At 38.1% G+C, this 19555-nt stretch overlaps 1 protein-coding gene across 1 annotated transcript in view; it reads left to right on the top strand.

Moving 5' to 3' along the window:
• Window positions 1-4580: 4580 nt before the first annotated feature.
• LOC104158888 (GPI ethanolamine phosphate transferase 2-like) overlaps window positions 4581-19555 on the top strand; it is a gene marked incomplete at both ends in the record, with an annotated part of 37690 nt that continues 22715 nt past the window's right edge. The window contains 3 exons of the mRNA XM_009696650.1: window positions 4581-4798; window positions 7555-7836; window positions 17585-18042. Of these exons, the coding sequence (XP_009694952.1) occupies window positions 4581-4798; window positions 7555-7836; window positions 17585-18042 (958 nt within the window). The remainder of the gene's footprint in view (window positions 4799-7554; window positions 7837-17584; window positions 18043-19555) is intronic.

The raw sequence follows: 19555 nt of genomic DNA, 5'->3' as shown, positions 1-19555 counted from the left end.
CATTCCTGCGGAGGGTATTGTAATTTGCAGCACAGAGATAGGGCAGCAGCTATTAGTACCTTGAATATGGTGACTGACTGAGTCATGGTAAGAAAAGACTCACCTGTAAGTAAGCTATAGCATAATGTATACATTCATTTTTGGTGCAATGTTCATTTTGTTTTTAATGCAAAAAGATAAAGTCAGTTGTCAATTGAGATGAATCACAGTCAGATGGGAAAGCAGAATGACCTTTACATGCTGTTTCCTGAATAAGCCATGGAGTTCCCTGGATTCAGCCACCCCAATGTTAAAAGCAAACTAGAACAGTACACAAAAATATTTTTGTCTTCAAGTGTATTTTAAGTATATCTGTTAATAAAGAGCAGAATGGAGGCAGCTCAGTAACTTCCCCCCCCCTCAATGTTTGTTCATGCAAACATGCATTTTCAAACCAAGAGGTGGTACAGCATTTCATGGGACTTGAGTTTTGATTTATTGAGGTACAAAGGAATCTTCAGGGTTAAACCTACCTTCAGGTAAATTAAATTTTAAATGAGAAACTTGAAGCTCAACTATGGGCTTGATTATTTTGAAAACAATTTTTTGAAACATACTAATAAATGCTAACATGAGGCATTAGGTTTTCTTTTGATAGAGATGGACAAGTGCAGGTAAAAAAAAAGTCTGGAAAAGGAGAGTAAGAACAGCTGGCAAAAATGAAGCAGCTGAACGGAGAAGTATCTAAAAACACACTTTGGGTTTCTGAGTGAGTTCACACCTCAGTGTAAGGTAGGCAGCTGTACATATCTAGTAATGTTTCCCTTGTGTTCTGAACATGCATCTGAATGATGAACTAGGATTGTTTCTTTGAAAGGCACTTCACAGTGGAATGAAGAGTCATGCTTCAGAGCAAGTTGGATGTTGTTATTAAAATGAATGTCCACTTTTCAATTTGGAACTAATCCTGAACTTGTATTAGATGCATGTGTTGATTGAAATGATTTGATTGTTACTGGGAGATTTGTATATTGATACTGGAGAATTCACTTTTACGTTATCTATTCTTTCTTTCTTTATTTTTTTAATAATACGGCCTGTGACTGGAACTAAGTGAAATTGTTATCAAACAGATGCTTGGGAAGCATAGCCATTTGCTTGTGATAATATTGGAGGGAGACTGAAGCAGAAATTGCTAATGTAACACTGTGCAAGTAAACCATTGCCAGTGCTTTGGGAAACCTGTAACTGGGAAAGCTTGCTTTGGATTTTGCCTCAAGTTTAACTTGTCTTGTGAGTATCCCGTGCAGGAGTGACTTGCACATGTTACCCACCAGTTACCAAAATGCTTCTCCAACAGCCTGGAGTCTATGACCCTTCTCATTTTATACTTATGGCATACAAATGTGCCATTGAACAGGTATCACTGGAGTTCTCAAAGGAAATTTGGTAACCGTGGTCCTTTATTCCTTTCTGTAGGATCTTTAAATCATTCACTTAACCTATATCAAAGACATAAATGAGGGTTTGACTAAAACAATCATGTTTCTTAACATGGACAGAATGGCTTTGGTGGGCACTAGCGTGCAAAGAGGTAGAGGAGAATGAAATAAAAAGGCTAAAAGGAACAAAGAGGGAGACTGCGCAAAAAGCATAGAAAGGAAACAGAACAGGAGCTGAAGATGTGGAGAGAATTTACTTGAATTTCAAGTTATAACTTGAACTCATTTGAATGTTCTATTTAATGAAATAGTGTCATGTCAAATCTCACTTTGATTAAAGCTCATTTTAGATGATCCTTCTGGATTTCCTCAAAAGTATGAATATTTAACTCTTATTTCAAATATACTGGAAGAGGAACTTTCTAGGGAATTCACTGTTCAAAGAACTATGATAAGGAAATGAAAGTCTCCATGCTCACTGGCAGCTATCTCGATATACAAGTGTTTGCTGCTGACTGAATTGTACTTTCTAGCAGATGCCTGCCTCCTGCGTAGAAGGATCAGCGTGTTTTGGAGTGTGTTAGAAGTCTTTGGAGACCAGACTGGACATTCTGCGTTAAACATTGCTTTTTAAAATTCTCACTTTGAATTCAGCCTGTAGTAGATCACAAAGTGTCTTGTAGTGATAAGAGACTTACAAATGGTAAGAACAATTCTTTCATAACTGTACAAGAATTGTGAATAGAAATACTTCATTCGTCTTCATTCACTTGAAATAAAATTACAAATGTTTCTAGGTTTAATAATGTGCTTTTGCTGCAAAGGCTTAACAAAGAACATGGTGGATTTTTTCCAAGTCTGAAACATTGTTGATCTACCAGGAGTAGAAATGAGCTGTAACTTAAGTCTCTGTGACACTGACCTTACTTCAGTTATTGCTTTAACCCTTGTCATCTGAAACTGTACAACAAATATTCTGCCTTACTTTTAGCTAAGAAGGTAAGGATTGCAAGATGGGAAGACAATGGTAGGCTCGTTATAGAAAAATTTCCAAATTGGCCTTTTTGCCCTTAAGTCATCATTAACTTTCAAGTGAAATCGCAGGGAAATAGCAAGGATTAATGATGTGAAGTGAAACTAAACATTTATTTCTTGCAAAAAATATAGAGATATGTGAATGTCCACACGTAGCATAAAGTCCAGTGAGAAGCTCTTCCTTTCCTTATCTTGTCAACTGTATTTATGTTGTGATTGCATACACTACTCAGTGACCAATATTTTAAGTATCATATGGCATGTTGGCGTATGGGATGATGCAGCTATAAAATGAAGAGGGAAAATATGCCTTATGTTCTTTCAGGAACAACACCATTTTCCAAATTTACAGTAAAACACAGGAGCTGATCTGATTGTTCTATTTTAAATAAATGCTCTTGAAATTAAACTTACGTGAAGTAAATAGAATGCTCTTGAGGTGCACATGGGACCCACAATAATAATTTTGGCAGAAATTGTTTTAATTTTTTTTTACCTTTGTGCTTCTGGTGAGTGTTTTCATTTTTTTCCTTGTGTGAACAAAATGATGCTCTTCTGGTTTTGCCTGTGGAATGTGGTTGTTGTCACTGCTGAATATATCTTTTTGGGAAGTAAAAAGGCTATTGAGATTCATCTTTTTGTGCAAATGTTTAGTAATGGGAAAGTTGATGATGAAAATCAATGGTAGTTAATGGGAGGATAAAATCGTACTTTCATGTGTCCTTTGAGTCGACTTGAATCATTGTCTCTCCACACCTACCCTTTGGCGTGTATGAACCAGAACAGTTGGTGTAAAGTAAGGAGAACCAGTGAGGGGAAGGAAATACAGGTAGGAGAAAAGCTACTGCTGCTGTGCTTGCAAAGGACTTCTAAAATGTAGGATTTGGCTGTTTACTTCTTTCCTGTGTCTCCTGTTGTCCCCACTCAAGCTTTTAAAATAAACGTAGAGAGAACAGAGTAATGCAGATGTGTTTCTACAGCATAAGAGGGAAAGAAAAGAAACTGTGATGTCTGTGTACCTGTATTAAGATGCATACTCACATTAAAACCTGAACCCACAGAATTCAATGGTTGGTTTGAAATTACTTCCTTTAGGGACATAGTGTAGTGATAGTCTTGTCCTCATCCCCAGTTCTGAAAGCAGACCACAGTCTTCCTGTGTCTTGTCAATATTCACCTGCAGTCCCGTTGACACATATATTTATCAGAAGACTCAATCAAAACTACATTTCTACAAGAAAATGTTACCTAGATAGAGACAACAGATATGTGTCCTGGGGGGTGGGTTTTTTCATAAGTTTTTCTTAATTTATTATTTGGTTTTGTTCAGTTGTTTGTTTATTTTTCTTGACATCAGAATTTTTTTAGGTGTAGATAGGCCATCATGAAATCACCTTCTGCCACAAGAGTCTTGCTTCCCTAGGTTGGTGGCAGCCTCAAGTTTTCTCTTTTTTAATCTAGTTAGACTGCAGGCCATTGTTACTCTATAGCAGAATTACTGATTTTCACTGCCGAGAATTGCTTTGCACCAGCTTCATAGTCCAAATGCCTGCAGCCAAACCGTGCACTTAACAAGTTAACAAGCTGTTAACTTTTGTATTACTGCTTCAAAATCTCACATCCTGTGTGTTTAACTTCATGTTACCAAATGACTCGCACTAACTTTGCAGTGAAATCGAGGTCCCTAATATGGCATGTGTGTCCTTTGGTGTTTCTTCCAGAGATCAGCTATTTCATCATTTCTGACTTGGCTTGCACAGTGTGGCCTGGATAATGAGTGGCTCCAGTGGAAAAGATTACGTTTTTTTCAGGATTTAAAGCATTTGAATAAGTTTTTCCTCAAAACCTTTTGTAAGAGTAAATGGATGTTTTAAGATGTTTGTCGCTTTTAGAGGTCTTGACATTTTATCAGGTTAGGGATTAATTGCTTTTATTCTGAGTAACTGGGTCATTATGGTCTTGCTGCAGGAAGATAATGTAACTTTCTAGACGTGAAAAAAGTTTCAACCCTCATAGCAATTTTTTTTTTATACTATACAAGCAAATATAAAAATATGATCACACCTCTAATTAATCCTCCTTTGTTCATGGATCCTCTTATCTTTTTTTCCCTCCCCCCCTTAGATCCTGGATATGAACATTTTAAGATGGCAGAAAAGTCCCATGGTAATTGGATCAAACTGTATTTAGAGGGGAATAATTCAGAAATACTCTTAAATCTTGGCAAAAAGGTCCTGAAGCAATACTTGGAGGCTCTGAAGACTCTGAGTTCTTCACTAAGCAAACAAGTGGCACAGTATGATGTGTATTCAATGATGGTGGGGACTGTGATCATTATGGAGGTAAGAAAATACATCTTTCTGTGAAAAGGCTAAGTGCACAAACATAAAAGTTTCTGGATTTTGACTACTTAGTGTATACTGTTACTGGTCTTTAGAATTACCAAGTATGAACTCTTAGAGTCGGCTGACTTTCTGCTTGGATGAGGCTGCTACTCTTTCTAAAGTATAACTTGGCCCTTAAAGTGATTCAAGAGAGCTTTTGATATAAGCTACTTATGTTTTGTTGTAACTAGTTACAGTAAATATGCAGATGTGTTACAACTTAAATTACTCCCGTGTTAGTTAACCTTCTACTTTTTGAGTAGCCTTACTGTATTAAAGAAGAAAAAAAACACAACAAAACCCAAAAAACCAGTCTGACAAGTAAGTTCCTACCTGTTCCTCTTTATCTAACAGTGACCATTGCTGCTGAGAACAGGCAATACCTTGTGTGGGCAATTTTCACAATTCCAGGAATTATTCTTTGTACTGATAGGTGTAGAGCCCTGAAATAAATACTTGCTGTAAGGTGCTGGGTTGCCGCTTGGTATCTCATGTGGGAGTAAAGATAAGATATCCCATGTCTGGAATTTTAAGTGTTTCTCTGCAATTGATATTTTGGGCAAATCTCAAATGCTGGAACTACCCTCTCTAGTAATGCTTTGAGAACCATGCTGAAAGGATACCATGCCTGGACACCGAAGTTTTTATGTACAGAAGCTTGCACTGACCTGATGACATGAGTGTCACCTTTTGTAATAACCATTGTTCCCTAGGATGGAAATACCTACGACAAGCTTAATTTAGTCCTTGCATGTGTGCGGTGCTGTACAAGACTGTGCAATTGCTGTAGCGCTGGTCCTGTTCAGTGCCTGGAATGGGTAGCAGTACGCAAGCAACCATTTAGGACTTGAGTCTTCTTTGTCCTGGCAGGGCTTTGTGCCTTGTCTCCTATGCACTGTTCTCTGGGTAGAGAGTACATCTGAAATGGCTTTCTGGTAGACTGCTCAGTGGAGTTTATCACTCTGTGGACCACTTCACAGGAATTAGTTCTGCAGTGCCCTTGGGAGATGAGATGATAGGTTCTGTTCATGCTGTACAGATGGCAAATGTGGAGGTGAACAAAGCTCAGCGTGAAACTGAAGTGCTTGTATTTCTTTTTTGTTCCTTTGTTTTGGGAACCTATACATTCAAGCTCTTGACAGTTACTTTGGATTTGAATCACTGGATTTTCTTTTTTTTTCCTGGAATGCAGTTGTAGGTGCTTATTGTTTCTACAAAACAGATCTCAGGTGTTTTACTCAGTGGGCCTTCATTAAAAGAAATATGCAGCTACAAACCATGAAAATTTTGATTGAGAAGAGCTTGCTCAGCACCATTGTAAGACTTGGTGCAAAATTGCTGGAGTTTTTTCTTTTCTGCAGTGCAGTACTCAAGAAACTGTGTTGCTTTCCAAAATCTTTTTGTCTTGATATGTATTTTCCACCCTCACTGAATGAATAAGGGTAGGGAATCTCACAGGTGATTTCAAACTACACCATGCTGTAAATTCCATATATCCTGTGTTTCAGATGAGGAGAATACCTTGGGGACATGAATTGATAACAGTGTGTTTCCTCAAAAGAGCTAAATTTAGATTTGTAGATAACTACAATTCAATTATTTTCTTATCGTTGAATGCTGTCTTTGTTTTAATTGTAAGTGCTATGTTAAAAGCTAAGACCTAAGCCAATTTGATACTGTGAAACCTTGTATTTTCATAACCAAGTGAACTGTATGAAGTAGAATATGAAGAAGAAGGAAGACTACTGCAATGCATTGGATTTTTTTCGTCTACTTTACTATACCTTACTGTATTGTGGGAAAAATTTTAGGCAGAGGTGTTCTGCAAGTGACGGTGAAAGATTACAGGTTGGCAATGGTCTGATATAGTTGATTTATCTTCATTTGCTTTCATTTTGCCCTAGCACAAGCTGATTTAGCTCAGTCCATTCCTTGCTGCACCTGTCCCCTTGCAAAGCATTTTAGCATGTGGCTGAATTTTCCCTTTACTTGTAAGGGTTTGTACATGGGTAGCAGAAATTATTTGTGATATTATTCATCTCCACTGCTAGAGTTACCTGAGAGGAAACTTGGAATTTTGCCTGATCTGGGTCCAGGTTAGAGCAAAGCAAAAGGAAAACCAATAAATCAAATTAGTATGAGGAGAGGTACAAGAAGTAAATACTGGGAGAAGTGGTAAGTTTGAAATGCTGCATACACCTATGTGATAGTATGAGAACTTTCCCTGGTCTAGGAAGCTATTTAACTCAGCAGGATCTCTGTGTATGTGTATCTCACATACTGTGAGATAAATTGCCTTTGGCAGAGTGTGTATTTAACTTTAGGCATTTACAGGCGGCAAATAATGGGTCAAACTTGTTTGCTTAGGAACTATTTGATGTTGGGAGTTAAAGCTCTTACTTTTGCAGTGAATGAAGATCATGCATGTGATGAGTTACCACAGGTGAGGAACCGCATGGTAATTTATTAAACTCTGGTAACTTTTGTGTCTAAGCCCTTAATAAACTGAGACGCAATCTTTGATTCTCCCATTTATACGGTAATATCTTACTGGGAACAAAAGATCCAGCCTAGTTCTTCACAGTTTTTTTTCATGAAGTATGTATACTAGCAGAGTGACATGGATGATAACAGTATGACTTCCTGTGTGCTTTTTCACTGTATACTTTAGCTAACTCCAATTCTTTAAGTATTAATTCTCTATTTTTTTCTAGGTTCTGCTGCTGCTTTTGCTCAGTGTTCCAAAAGCCCTGAGCAGCCGGGCAGAATTTGAAGTGCCCCTCTCCCCTCCATTGTTCTCGCTGCTGTTTTACTTGATGTGTCTGATGCTGTGCGCAGTTCATGTCATTGTATGCACATCGGCAGAAAGTTTATGCTATTTCTGCAGTATGTCCTGGTTAACAGCAGCTGGAGTGATGATGTTGATTTCTGCACTCATGTGTGGTATTTTCTCTGCCATTGCAAAGATCTTTGAGAATTCCAGACTTCCACTGAAGGTGAGAGCCTGCGTTAATTATAGTTCAAAATGTTTTGCTCTTTATCGCATACTTTCAGATAAAGTTTTATAGAAGTTTTCTCTGTGTGTACTTAAGAAATTGTTATTTGTAATGTAATTTGAGTAATTTAAAATTGTAATTGAAATGTGGTGTGTTCACTGTGGCATGGTACGGATTGCTGTAATGAAGCTCATAGACGTGCTTATTTTCACATTACTTTAAGAAATGTTCTAATTAGTGTAAATTATTTTGCAGTTGATTTTGTAAGATAAGAAACAGTTATGCTGTGTACAAATTTTATGCTGTTACACAGTGATGTTTCACAATTGCAATTAAAGCAAGATATATGGTATTTTGCAACATGCACTGGTTATGATCTATCCTTTCCCAAGTACCACAGACATTAATGCTTTAAGACTAATAAGACAGTGCTTTGCCAGTACCCTTTCTTCTATTTGTATTCTTAATACTCCGTGTAACAGAGGGAGCAAAATTAGTGTGTCTCTTCTACTTTTTAAGTTAAACTTTTAAAGTTTTTTAAGTTTAAGAAATTGAGTTTGTTATAATCTTTAGAATACTCAGAAATGTTCTCAGTTGTGCAAGTAGTTATCTTCTGTAAAGTACTTGAAGATTTTTATTGTTATATTGAATAGAATTCAGGTAATTCCAAGGAAATAGAATTTGCAATGTCTTACTCTTCATTCACTGTGAAAGTGAGTGTGCCAGGAACTGTCAGTCACACCATAAAATCAGCTTTTAGCTGTTTTTTCTGGTGCTTGTTAGTCATATCTTTCAAAGGTCTCTGAAATTCGGTAGCTTTAATGCTCATGGCACTCTATTTAATGGTGCAACTGCTGTGCTGTACAGTCCTTTGTCAATCTGGGTTTCTTTGAATCACGTTTGGGGTTTTAGTACTTTTTTTTTTTTAGTGTGTGACAATGTGTGGCAAGTACATTGCTTTAACGATATGCTGACATTTTCCTTCAAGCTAAAAAGCAAACTTTCTGACTTAGAGAAACATGTAATAACCACTATATTTCATATAATTCAGAAAATTCATTACTTCTGAGTGGAGATTAGTATTGCACTCTGTGCAGCTCTATGCTGTAATTCATGAGCTTAATTATAAATTTAAATTCTTATAAGTAAGACCAATGATTTTTGTTATTCCAACTATACCAGTTCATAATTTTGTTTCTGTAATTTCTGAATTTGCGTTATTCCTTCTTGGAAATGCTGCTTTTCTGAGAGAAGCCTTGAACTAAAAGTAATGCCCTTCTCTCCTGAAGACAGCTTTTTTCTTTTTTTTCTTTTTTTTTCCCTTTTCAGTTTTCTTCGGTACAATTCATTTCAGTGTATTGAAAATGATTAAAAAGAGAGTTGCTGACAGAACATGGTGTTTCATTCTTATGTTTGTATTTATCGGCCTCATAAGATTTAGGTGTGCCTGTTGATCATTTAGATAGACAAAAATAGAGTAACAAGTCAGCTAACAACATCGATTAATGAAATCAGGGAAAGAAGTTTCATCTCGGGTATTGCTGCTACAGAACAGTCTTTGTAACGGTAAATCACAGTTTGCTTTTGGTACTGAAAATTTTTGTGTCAAAGTAGTGTTAATGTTTTGCTGCCAAAGCTAGTGATGCTTGTGTGGTTTTTTTTTTAAAGGCAAGTAAAAGAAGGTAAAATTAGTCAATATGAATGGAGAAATCTGCTGAATGAGTTGTCTAGTTGTACAGTTTGTTAGCACTGTGGGTACTTCGTGTGTCGGTCTTTAGATGGACTTGGTTCACTTCTGCCGTTTCTGAGTTTTTCTACTTAGGACCTTTATTAGCTTTATGTATTTTTTTGTAAATGAGGTAGGAATTAGTCTTAGAAAAAGTAAAAGAATATGGTCTTGAAATAATAATTAGTGATCCAGTGTATTCTGTAGAAACTTCATGTTTACATGCTGTGCAATGATAAACAAACACAACTATGAAAGACAAGCTCATTTTTCATCTTAATTGTTACTAGTTTTTCTAATTTTAGCAAACAATAAGAACCTGAAAATGGTGAGGTCTAGAACTGTGTAAAATTTAGAGGCATTCCACTTCAACAGAGTTGACAGCAATGGCAAAGGTTGTAGCTTTCTCCTCCAGGTTAATACAAAGCAATTCAGTCTGTGACCGGAAACTCTTCTTATACGGCTAGAAATGAGTTAATTCCTTGTGACACCCACTACTGTAGGAGCAACTTTAAAGTAACTTTATATGACCCAGAAAAAATGCTTGTTTCCTACTGTTGTCCCAAAAGTCAGGATTCTTTTACCGGGTGTGCAAAAAGCTGATTAACACGCAGAGTCGAGATATTTGTTTATTTTGTGTCTGCGCAGAGATGGATGCTAGGTGGTAACTCCGGAAAGCTAGCAGGCTTGGGCTGACACACGGTAAGCATGTACATATTCCCAGCAACAGCCATCGGTACTTTCACAGTTGTGCTCAGTCACCCTTGTTCCTATTGGATCTTGCGAGCTCAGTCTCACAGCATCTCTTTTTTCTGCTATGCGTGCTCTGTGGGAAAGGGGCTTTTGATAGTAGGCTGCTTTCTCTACCTGGGGGTGGTTTTTTCAGTATGTTAATTAAGATAGTTCACTCATAGTTCAAGTAATCTTCTCTTTGTCTTATTAGTGGTTTTAGTCTCCTTGTGCTTATCTTGGTATTTGCTTGTTTGACTGATTTACGGCACCATCCTATTTCTTCTTCCAGGGTCATATCTTTGTTTATCTACAGAAGTTAAGTAATGTCCTTTATTTTTCGCATGTCTCCAACACTACTAGGTCGAAGACTGCAATTTAGGAAGATGCTGCTGTTCCTTGGCTATTACTAAATTTAGAATAGGCTGTTACCAACTATTTGTTGACAGGTACAAGCCCTGCCTTTTTAGTTTGGCCTGAGTCTTAGGGTTTCATTCCCGTTTGTTCTTTCCTCTTTCATTCGTGTTGGTGAGAGACAGCTGCTGGTGTAAACAAATTCCTGCAGGTGGCTTATATATTGCTAATACATCTGCTCTGTCAATGATCACAGCAGCAATTGCAAAATGTCTCCTGGTATTCAAAACTTGAGTTGTGTGGAAAGGCTTTTCTTATGAAAGGAATTAATTGCTAGCTCCCTGACAGAGGCAAATAATTCCTCAAGGAACACATAAAAAGAGGCACCGATATAATCCATGCCGTTCCACTTTTAGAATGAATCTTTCTGAGGAACTTTAGAGGAGGAAGTGCCATTTTTATACCCATAGTCTGTTGGCTATTTCTGATGATTCCACCTAGTCAGCTATGCCTAGGTAGCATGGACAGGAGTATGTGTGAGAAGTCTTTGTCTATCCCTTCTATTTCAGTTGTCTTCCTTCCCCATCCCTGCTTTGTCTGTACATCTGCCTTTGAGGACAAACTGAGCAAAACCAGACAAACTGATTAGAAATTATATCCAGGCTACTGTATCCAGTTTCATATCTTTGCCTCCAGCACCCCACATTCTGCATATGAGAGACCACTGCAGCTGGAGCTTTCTCCCTGGTTGATGCTGGGGCTTTAGATCCAATCCCCTGTTGCTTGAAGAAGGATGTTTCAGCAGCAGATTGTCTCCTTTTCCTCTTTGGTAACAATTATGAGACCATCTGGAATTCAAGAAGTGGAAAAACCTCCTTTTATTCACAAGTGAAATTTGGTGTCACTGGCAATTACACTTCTGTCATTTTAGGACAGGGATCAGTTAGTGTCTTTTGGACATGAAGATTCTTATTTTCACGTCACCTTTGAAAGTCTCTCCATTTGACTGTAATGGAACAGTTATCAATTCAAGCATTTCCCATTTGAACTGGAAGGGTGGGGGAAATATCTGAAACTGGTGCGTACATGTTTTCTGGAATTTTACCTAGCTGGAACCTCAGGACATACCAGCAGATGATCAGGTCATCTGCTTCAAGTTGATAATACATGAATGAGGAGGTTTTCAGCAAGGTTTTCCAGAAGGTTTGCGTGTTTATTTGTTTTTCCAAGGTTGGGGCAGATAGAAATAAAAAATACTGGATCCTAGGTCTGTCTGAGATCATATTCCTACTTAAGACATCTCTGAAAATGTGGGAAGCTGAAGTGTGTCTTGTGAAGTGTAGGCAGTAGTAATTCTGCTTGAGGCAGACATGACTCTGTATCCAGACCTGCAGAAATCCATTTTTGTCATCCCGTCTTCAGTCCTATTTCATAGGCTACTGGATTGCTGGATGCCTGTCTCATCAGTGAGATAGGCTTTCCTGTCTCTGTTCAAGTTCCAAAGCAAGCTGGAAATTTTTTGTAGGTTTAGTTAGTAAGCACCTCCATTCCAGACATATATTAAAGCAGTGACCTTAATTTCATTTACATTTTTGCCAGTCAGAAGGCTGTTGCAAAATGATGTGGTGGTTTTTTGTAGGTGGCTGCTTATACAAAGATAAAGCCTGGAGAATGTGAAAGGAGCAGTGGATAATCTGGTGTTGCTTGCAGTGTGGGTGTGAGAGGTTTCTTACTGGTAACTGGGGCACAAACACTGTAATTCACAAAAATTCATGTCTCACCTTCCATCACCTTTTCCAGTAGAATACCTAGCCTTTGGGGGAGAAACTGTATGATCTTGAAGGGCCTTCTATGTGAGTTAAGAGTATTACTTAAGCTAAAATACCTCTGAATCCAAGTGTCTATGACCTGTGCATCTGTGCAGTGTGAATCTGCATATGGACTCCACTTCTAAAAGAGCTCTGAAGTCTTGCTCTTCTGATGGCAGTAGTAGAATCCGGAATCAGAGTCTTGCCAGTTAAAAAAGCTAAAAGCCGTTTCTGAGCTCATGGTATATGATAAAATGTAGGTATTTTAAAAGTAATTAAGATAAGCTCTCCTGTTAATGGCTTCAGAGCTTTTTTCCTTCAAATTGTTTCCGTTCACATCTAAAGATTTCTCTGAAGTGCTTCTCATTTGTAATGCTTTTTTTCCACTGTAGCTGAATATAGAAACTGATTACCAAGTTCATGAATTTTCTGAAGACCAATGCAGGCAGTGTTAGCATCTGCTTCCTGACTGTTATTTATAGGTTCTGATTACTATGTTTCTAGCAGCACCAGTCCCTTCTTTTAATGACACTTCAGGCTTTAAATAGTTCTGCAGCCCTTTATGAACTCCAGAAAATTGTAAAAAAAATTTAACTTCTTGTTCATAGCTTCACTCTAATTGCTTGGTAGTTGACTTAAATACAGTATTTGCTAGTAGTAGTTTTAATTTTGATTTCTATCAGAAATAGAAGAAAAAACCTGTTTGTTTTGAAAATAGACGCAAAAGTTAAAGCTTGTCAAATACAACTTCTGAGAATTTTCATTATGCAGAATTATAGTGGTTTTTTAATTACATAAAAAAAATGTCCTTCTTAATTTTAAAATATTTTTGGTTTTGCTCCTCTGTGTGATATTCTTACTGAACCAATGAAACATTTTTATGCAATTGTACCTAAAATTTGTTTTGCATTTTTTGACTTGGGAAAAAAAAGATGTTTGAATGGTGCCTTTACTGGGTAGCTTTCAAAAATTATCGCAAGCTGCTGTGAAAATGTTGGCGCAAGTGTGGTCCGTAGTACTCTGTCATAGGAAAGTTATCATTGTTTGGTATTGAGACTGGATGCAGGGACTTCAAATATCAGAAGGGAACAGAATGATAAGTATTTAAATTTTGGGTGATAGTGAGCATGAAAAATGAGATGTTTCTCATCTGAAAAGTGGCTGTAAAATTCCTCAGGCATGAACTATGGATGGTTAATTTTTGTGAAAAAGCATTACTCTTAACCATACAGAAGCCAGATAACTGGAATTGGACCCAGAAGATAGACTACAGGAGGTTTTATTTCAAAGTGAAGAAAATGTAAGTTTCATGGGCAGAGATGCATATATTCCATTGTTTACATACTGGCACTTCTGCAAGCTAGCAGGGTATGTTCAGAGATAGGGCAAAGAGGTCAGCTTCTGTATCACTTGATTACTAATGTTGATACATCAACTGTTGAAAATACCTTGGCTTGGCAGATTATAGGCTTCAATTGAAAGCATGGCATTTATAAATTTCTAAACCAAAGATTCTGTATTAAGTTTGTTTGCCAAGATATCAGTGTGAGTCATACGAATCTTTTAGTATGTGGAGTGCCTGCTGAGTTCCTGAGGGTTGGAGGTGTTCAGCCACTAGAAAGACAGAGCTGTGAGTGTCAGAGTGGGACCTACATTTCTGTGCCTGTAAACCAGGTCTAAAAACTAAGTACAATCTAAGTAATCTAAGGTCAGGCTGTATAAAAAACTGCAATGATGGCATTTCTAATAAAGGACAGTTCATATATGAGCTAGAAATTTAGAAAAACTCGAAGCTATTTTCAGTATTTCTTAGGTCATCAAGGCTCAGGAGTTTATAATTTGCAGGATAATTTTTCATTTTGCATACTGACTAACTCTGGTCTGAAATGTGGTTTATCAATAAATGCCATTGGACTTTAATCCTTTGATGTGAATAAAGGACTAAATCTTTCCTCTTTGCACTGGAGTTGTGAGAGTCAGAGAAGCAGGCAAGAAATACGGATTTCTGACACTGTGACATTTCATACTAACGCCATCATTTTCGTGAGGTTTTTGCATGTTCCCCATTGATAATAGATCACTTCTTTAGTTTCGTATCAGTGCTGAGAGCAACCAGGTAGAAAACAGCAATCCTTACATACATTTTATGTTACATCTTATAAAGAAGACAAATTAGTTGTATTGAAGACTGAATCATTCTCATTTGTTGAGGATCTCAGATTCCTTTGTCTCTGCAGGCAGATGATGCTTATGTGCTCGCTCATTATTTAGTTAGCCGAGATGTTTAAGGTCAGCATGATGGAATTACTGGAGTTTAAACTTTCTGTAGTTTAGTTGTGTACTGTTCTTGTCTCAGCTGTGTGAGTTTCATGGTCTTTGGTCTCCACGTGAGCTACCTTGTCCTTCTGTTCCAAATACCAGCTTATAGTAGACTACTAAACAAAAAGGAGTGGTCTTTAAAGCTCCAAAGAAATTTCAAATGCTACTAAATTTAGATTGAGCCTGGGCAGTTTTTCAGATTATGACTGTTGTGCTAAATTTTTGGTATTTTTTTTCCCTTGTTATTGCTGTGTGTAACCTCATGGGGACTTTTTTGTTGGGGTTTTTTTTGGGGGGGGGGTTTATTTATTTATTTATTTTTTTAAGTGAAATGACTTTGGGGTAATATTTTTCTTTAACAACACAAGAAATGGAGGTGATGTGAATAGGTGATGACTTTAATTATACCTCCTGTATTCTTTCACGTACATCTTATAAAATCTTGCTTTTGCAAAAGTTGTTTTCCTCAAAGCAAAATTCGGGATAGTGTTAACTAGCTTCTTGCACCAAGTGTGTTTGTTGTCCTCTCCATGTTACATGGTCTTGCTCATTGAACAAAAATACATGTGCTGCTGTCAGTAAATCTTAAGCATAAGTGAGACTTGCATCTAAGATGCTCAGGGATATTTGTATTGTTTAACACCCACTTTCTTGTTACCTGCTCTAAGATCAGTGAATTTCTATATTCTTCCAACAAATGATTTAAACAGTTCAGGAATCGTAGTGCACTGTGCATCTTTGAATGTAAGTATGTTCTCTGCGAGGTTTATCTATGAATATTCAAGGTGGTTTTTAAAAGTTTGTTCATAAGGTCAAATGTAGGAGGATGATGTGGTTGAAGTGTGCAGTTAAAGAAGTTAATGTTAAAAGCAGGTTCAGAGGTCTTTGTTCTGAAGTGAAAATGGTGTGCAGTAGTTTCGATTTGGCTTTTAAGTTGGTGTTTATCAGGTGTTTAAAATACCAGTTTAAGAGATACTTGGTGATATTCTCTAATGGAGGAAAATTAATGAGAAAATAAAATGGTAGAAGATTGAGAGTGTCTTTCCCCAAATGCTTCACGAGTATGTAAGCCTATTTGTTAAGGTATGTTGGGAAGCCCCTGCTGGCCCTGGTGGCCTCCAGGGCTGGGGCATTTGTCCTGCCTTGCTGCTGGAGCCTGGCTGTGCATGCCCAGCCTGGGACCCTCTCCCCACCTCTGTTTTAGGCTTTGAGGAGAAGTTAAACAGATGGAGGTCCCTCCAGTCAGCTGCCCTGTAACCTCTCATACGTAGGTGCGTACTCGGGGCCCTCCAGTTGCTGATGCAGACCTACAAGCTTGGTCATCCATGGTCACTTTTCCTGTCACTGACACCCGAACATCTCTTGCACTCTGATCCCTCCAGCTGCTGGCGCCTCGGGCACACAGTCCCAATGTCCTGTGGTCCCCACTCCTGTCTCTGGCATGTGGACCCTCATGTGCTGCAGTTGCTGGCACTACAGGTGCGTGGGTCCAGTGACCCACGATCCCACTCCAGTTGCTGGCATTTGCTGTTACTCACTCTGGTCTCATGTTGCAGGCGTGCAGACTTGTCCCCAGTTACTTGCAGTGAGACCTTGCAGCACCCACAAGTGGGACGGAGAGTGGAGTTGCACAGAAAGATAGTTAGGAGAGGATTTAATAAGACAGGATAGACTGCAGTGATCAGGCACTGGGCTCAGTCAGAGAAGTGTACTGACTGGCACCTGCTTATATGTGACTCTATCTCTTTTATCCTTCCTCCTCTCACTTTACCCCCTGCCTCCAGCCTGTTCCTCACCACCCCTTCTCCCCCACCTTTGACACTTTCCTGAAGTGTTGCTTAATGATGTTGTATAGATCCAGAGGCGCCATCAGATGTCTGTAATACTCAAGTTCTGTCACTTCCCCCTTATCTGTTACGAAGTCCAGGCTAATGCTCTTCAGAGCTGAGCCTGTGGTTTCTTAATGGCCTGTCAATTAATGGCCGAAGAGTTTTGGTCATCTTTATGATCTCCCTTAGCACTTACTTACTGGGTTTGTGTCTCTGTGTGGTCTTTTTATGGCTTTGCCTGTTACTGTGTATTCCTTGTGAGCTGAAAAGGTCCTTTACCTGATTATGTCAATGAACCAGATGCTCTCACTTTCCACATGCCCTTACACTCTCTTTTTAGGCATATCAGCAAGGGCAGTGATGGTGAAACAATTCTAAGTAGCTACTGTGAACAGGAAATCGAACTAATGGAGGCGTTAAGCAAAGAATATTATGGATTTTGATAGGCACAGCATGTGAAGTAAATAATAGATGGGTAAGGTTTCAAGTAGATTCTATGATGAAAGACACATTTCAAGGTAAGCAAGATTAAGAGGTGCCATCAGACGGCCTGCAAGTGAAGGCTGTCACTGTACTGAGTTGAGGGTAGCACAGATTTAAACTATTAGAAAATTGCCTATCTCAAGTTTGATTTCTGCAGGATTTCTATTTTTACTTCTACGATTGTGCAACAGGGAGACAACTTGTTTCAAACCTTCTGTCCCATGGTGGTAGGGAGTCTTAATCTGTACAGTTGTGATTATTATTCATAGAGAAACTTTTTCCCTTCAAATGTAATTTTAAAAAGTATGATTATGTTTTTATACATTTATACGTGATTTTTTTTTTTTATACATTTTGGGGATTTGTCAAGATAGAAATAACTTGTCTCACTGTTTATTTTGTTTTCTTAGAGGAAATTGCTGTAAGTACACTATGAATACTTAAACAGGTGAAATTTTTATACACTTTCATCACTACTATATTATTTTTTTTGTTTGCAGAATCCAGTTGTGTCCAGTTCCAGCTGGTCAGAAATAGATGTGCTGATTCTGGCTGGAACAATTGGCCATGTTTTGAGTTTGGGGGCAAGCAGTTTTATAGAAGAGGAACATCAAACCTGGTATTTTCTTATCAATACGCTTTGTTTGGTGCTGTGTCAGGAACTTTGTAGGAATAATTTTCTTCTGAAACAATGTGACCCTCAGCAGAGCACCACGGTGAAACAAAATTTTGATAGTATTGGGGAAGCCTCTGAGTGCAAGAATATAGAAATTCCAGCAGCGGGTAATTCAAAATTAGGCAAGGCCACCTCTTCAGCTGAATTCATAAAAGGATCAGATAAGTGGATAAGCTTAGCAAGTCCATGGATCATCCTTATTTGCTGTCGGCTACTTCGATCCTTGAATCAGACAGGTGTCCAGTGGGCTCATCGGCCAGACTTTGGACATTGGTTGACAAGGTGGGTATCTGATTTATTGCCATACTTTCTGTCTTATTTAAAAATTAATGTATGTTTTGTTTGGTGAAATATGTATACATTTCTATGCAGTCTCTGTTTAGAAAGTGCTGCAAACATGCAAAGTGGGTAAACAATGAAGTAACATAAGGAATTTTTCACTGCTCTTTCATGCAGGAGTAGTTCCTTGTGTACTATCAATAGTTTATAATCTTTGCCCTGCACCATGACTTATCTAATTAATGCCAATTATACATGATAGGTTTATCAGAGGCAAAAAGTAAATATTTTCCATGTGTAAGTCAACAATGTCTGGTTTGGGAAATGAAAAATCACTTAATAGAATTAAACCCTTGAAATTAAGGCAGAAGGTTCTGCTCAATTCCAAACTTTATGAAGTTGCAGGAGATGATGCTGCACATAGAATTGTTCCTTGTCTATCACAGACATTTAACGTGTGGGTACAAAACTGAAGGAATTTTCAAGTGTAGTATGATAAACAAGAAGGAGATTTTTTTTTACAACTTGAAGTACACAGGAGAAGGGCTTCTACTTTTTCTACTGTCTTTTAGTACTGTGAAGAACTACAGTCATTATTCAGTAATAAAAAGCACTTGATATTTGAACTAGTCATTATTCAGTGATAAAAAGTACTTGATATTTGAACTGTCTTCTGTACTTCAGCTGGTGGATGAAGAAGCAATACCTTGTGCTACTAGTCAAGGTTTTGCAGACAGTGGATGGGGAGGCTGTGCTGTGTAAGATAGAGATTTCTTGCCAGTATCTTACAACACATGGATGAAATGTCACTCATCATTCATTAAAAGCGACATGAGCAAATGAACTAATATGAGACTTGTTACTTACTGGCAGCCTCACAGATAAAATGCTAATTGCTGTGACAGGCATGAGTGCTGAAAGACATGACTTATGAGGGAATTTATCTCATTATAGCAGTTGTTCTATACCAAAGCTTTTGCCATGCATTCCTCGTCTTGAGATGAGGTGAGGGATTGAGGAAGGAATGTCATATTCCCAATATTAAGTCCATGTGATAGAGAACTCATTCATTATGAGCTAAGCCAGTGCGTGAGCAGGATTAGGTGTGATTTAGTGCAACTGGGAGGATTTTTATAATTAATCCTGAGCATCTTCCAGAGATTTATTTGCCCAGTAACTTCCTGAGCCACATGTCTTCTTCAGACTGTCAGCCCTTTTCTTTCAAGTGTACTAGTGCCACAATGCCATGAAACAAGTACTTGATATTCTTGCAGCTGAAAAATGGTGTTTGTTTCAGAGATATGCTTTTGCTCCTATGGTCCCCCAGGAATGCTGACTGACACTTGGAAAAGTTATCAGCCTTCTAAAGATTGTGCATGCATGCCTGGACTTAACTTCCAAAGATCCTGTCTCAGTTAAGTGTGCTCCCACCTCTGACTTCCTGGTGCTAGGTATGCCTGTAGAGCAGCAAAATCTGTTACAGCCTTGGGCTGGGGGAACTCGAGGAGGTAGCACA

Source organism: Cariama cristata, unplaced genomic scaffold, assembly GCF_000690535.1.
Source record: "Cariama cristata isolate BGI_N322 unplaced genomic scaffold, ASM69053v1 scaffold27733, whole genome shotgun sequence".
Lineage (NCBI taxonomy): Eukaryota > Metazoa > Chordata > Aves > Cariamiformes > Cariamidae > Cariama > Cariama cristata.
This window is presented reverse-complemented; position numbering and strand designations above follow the sequence as displayed.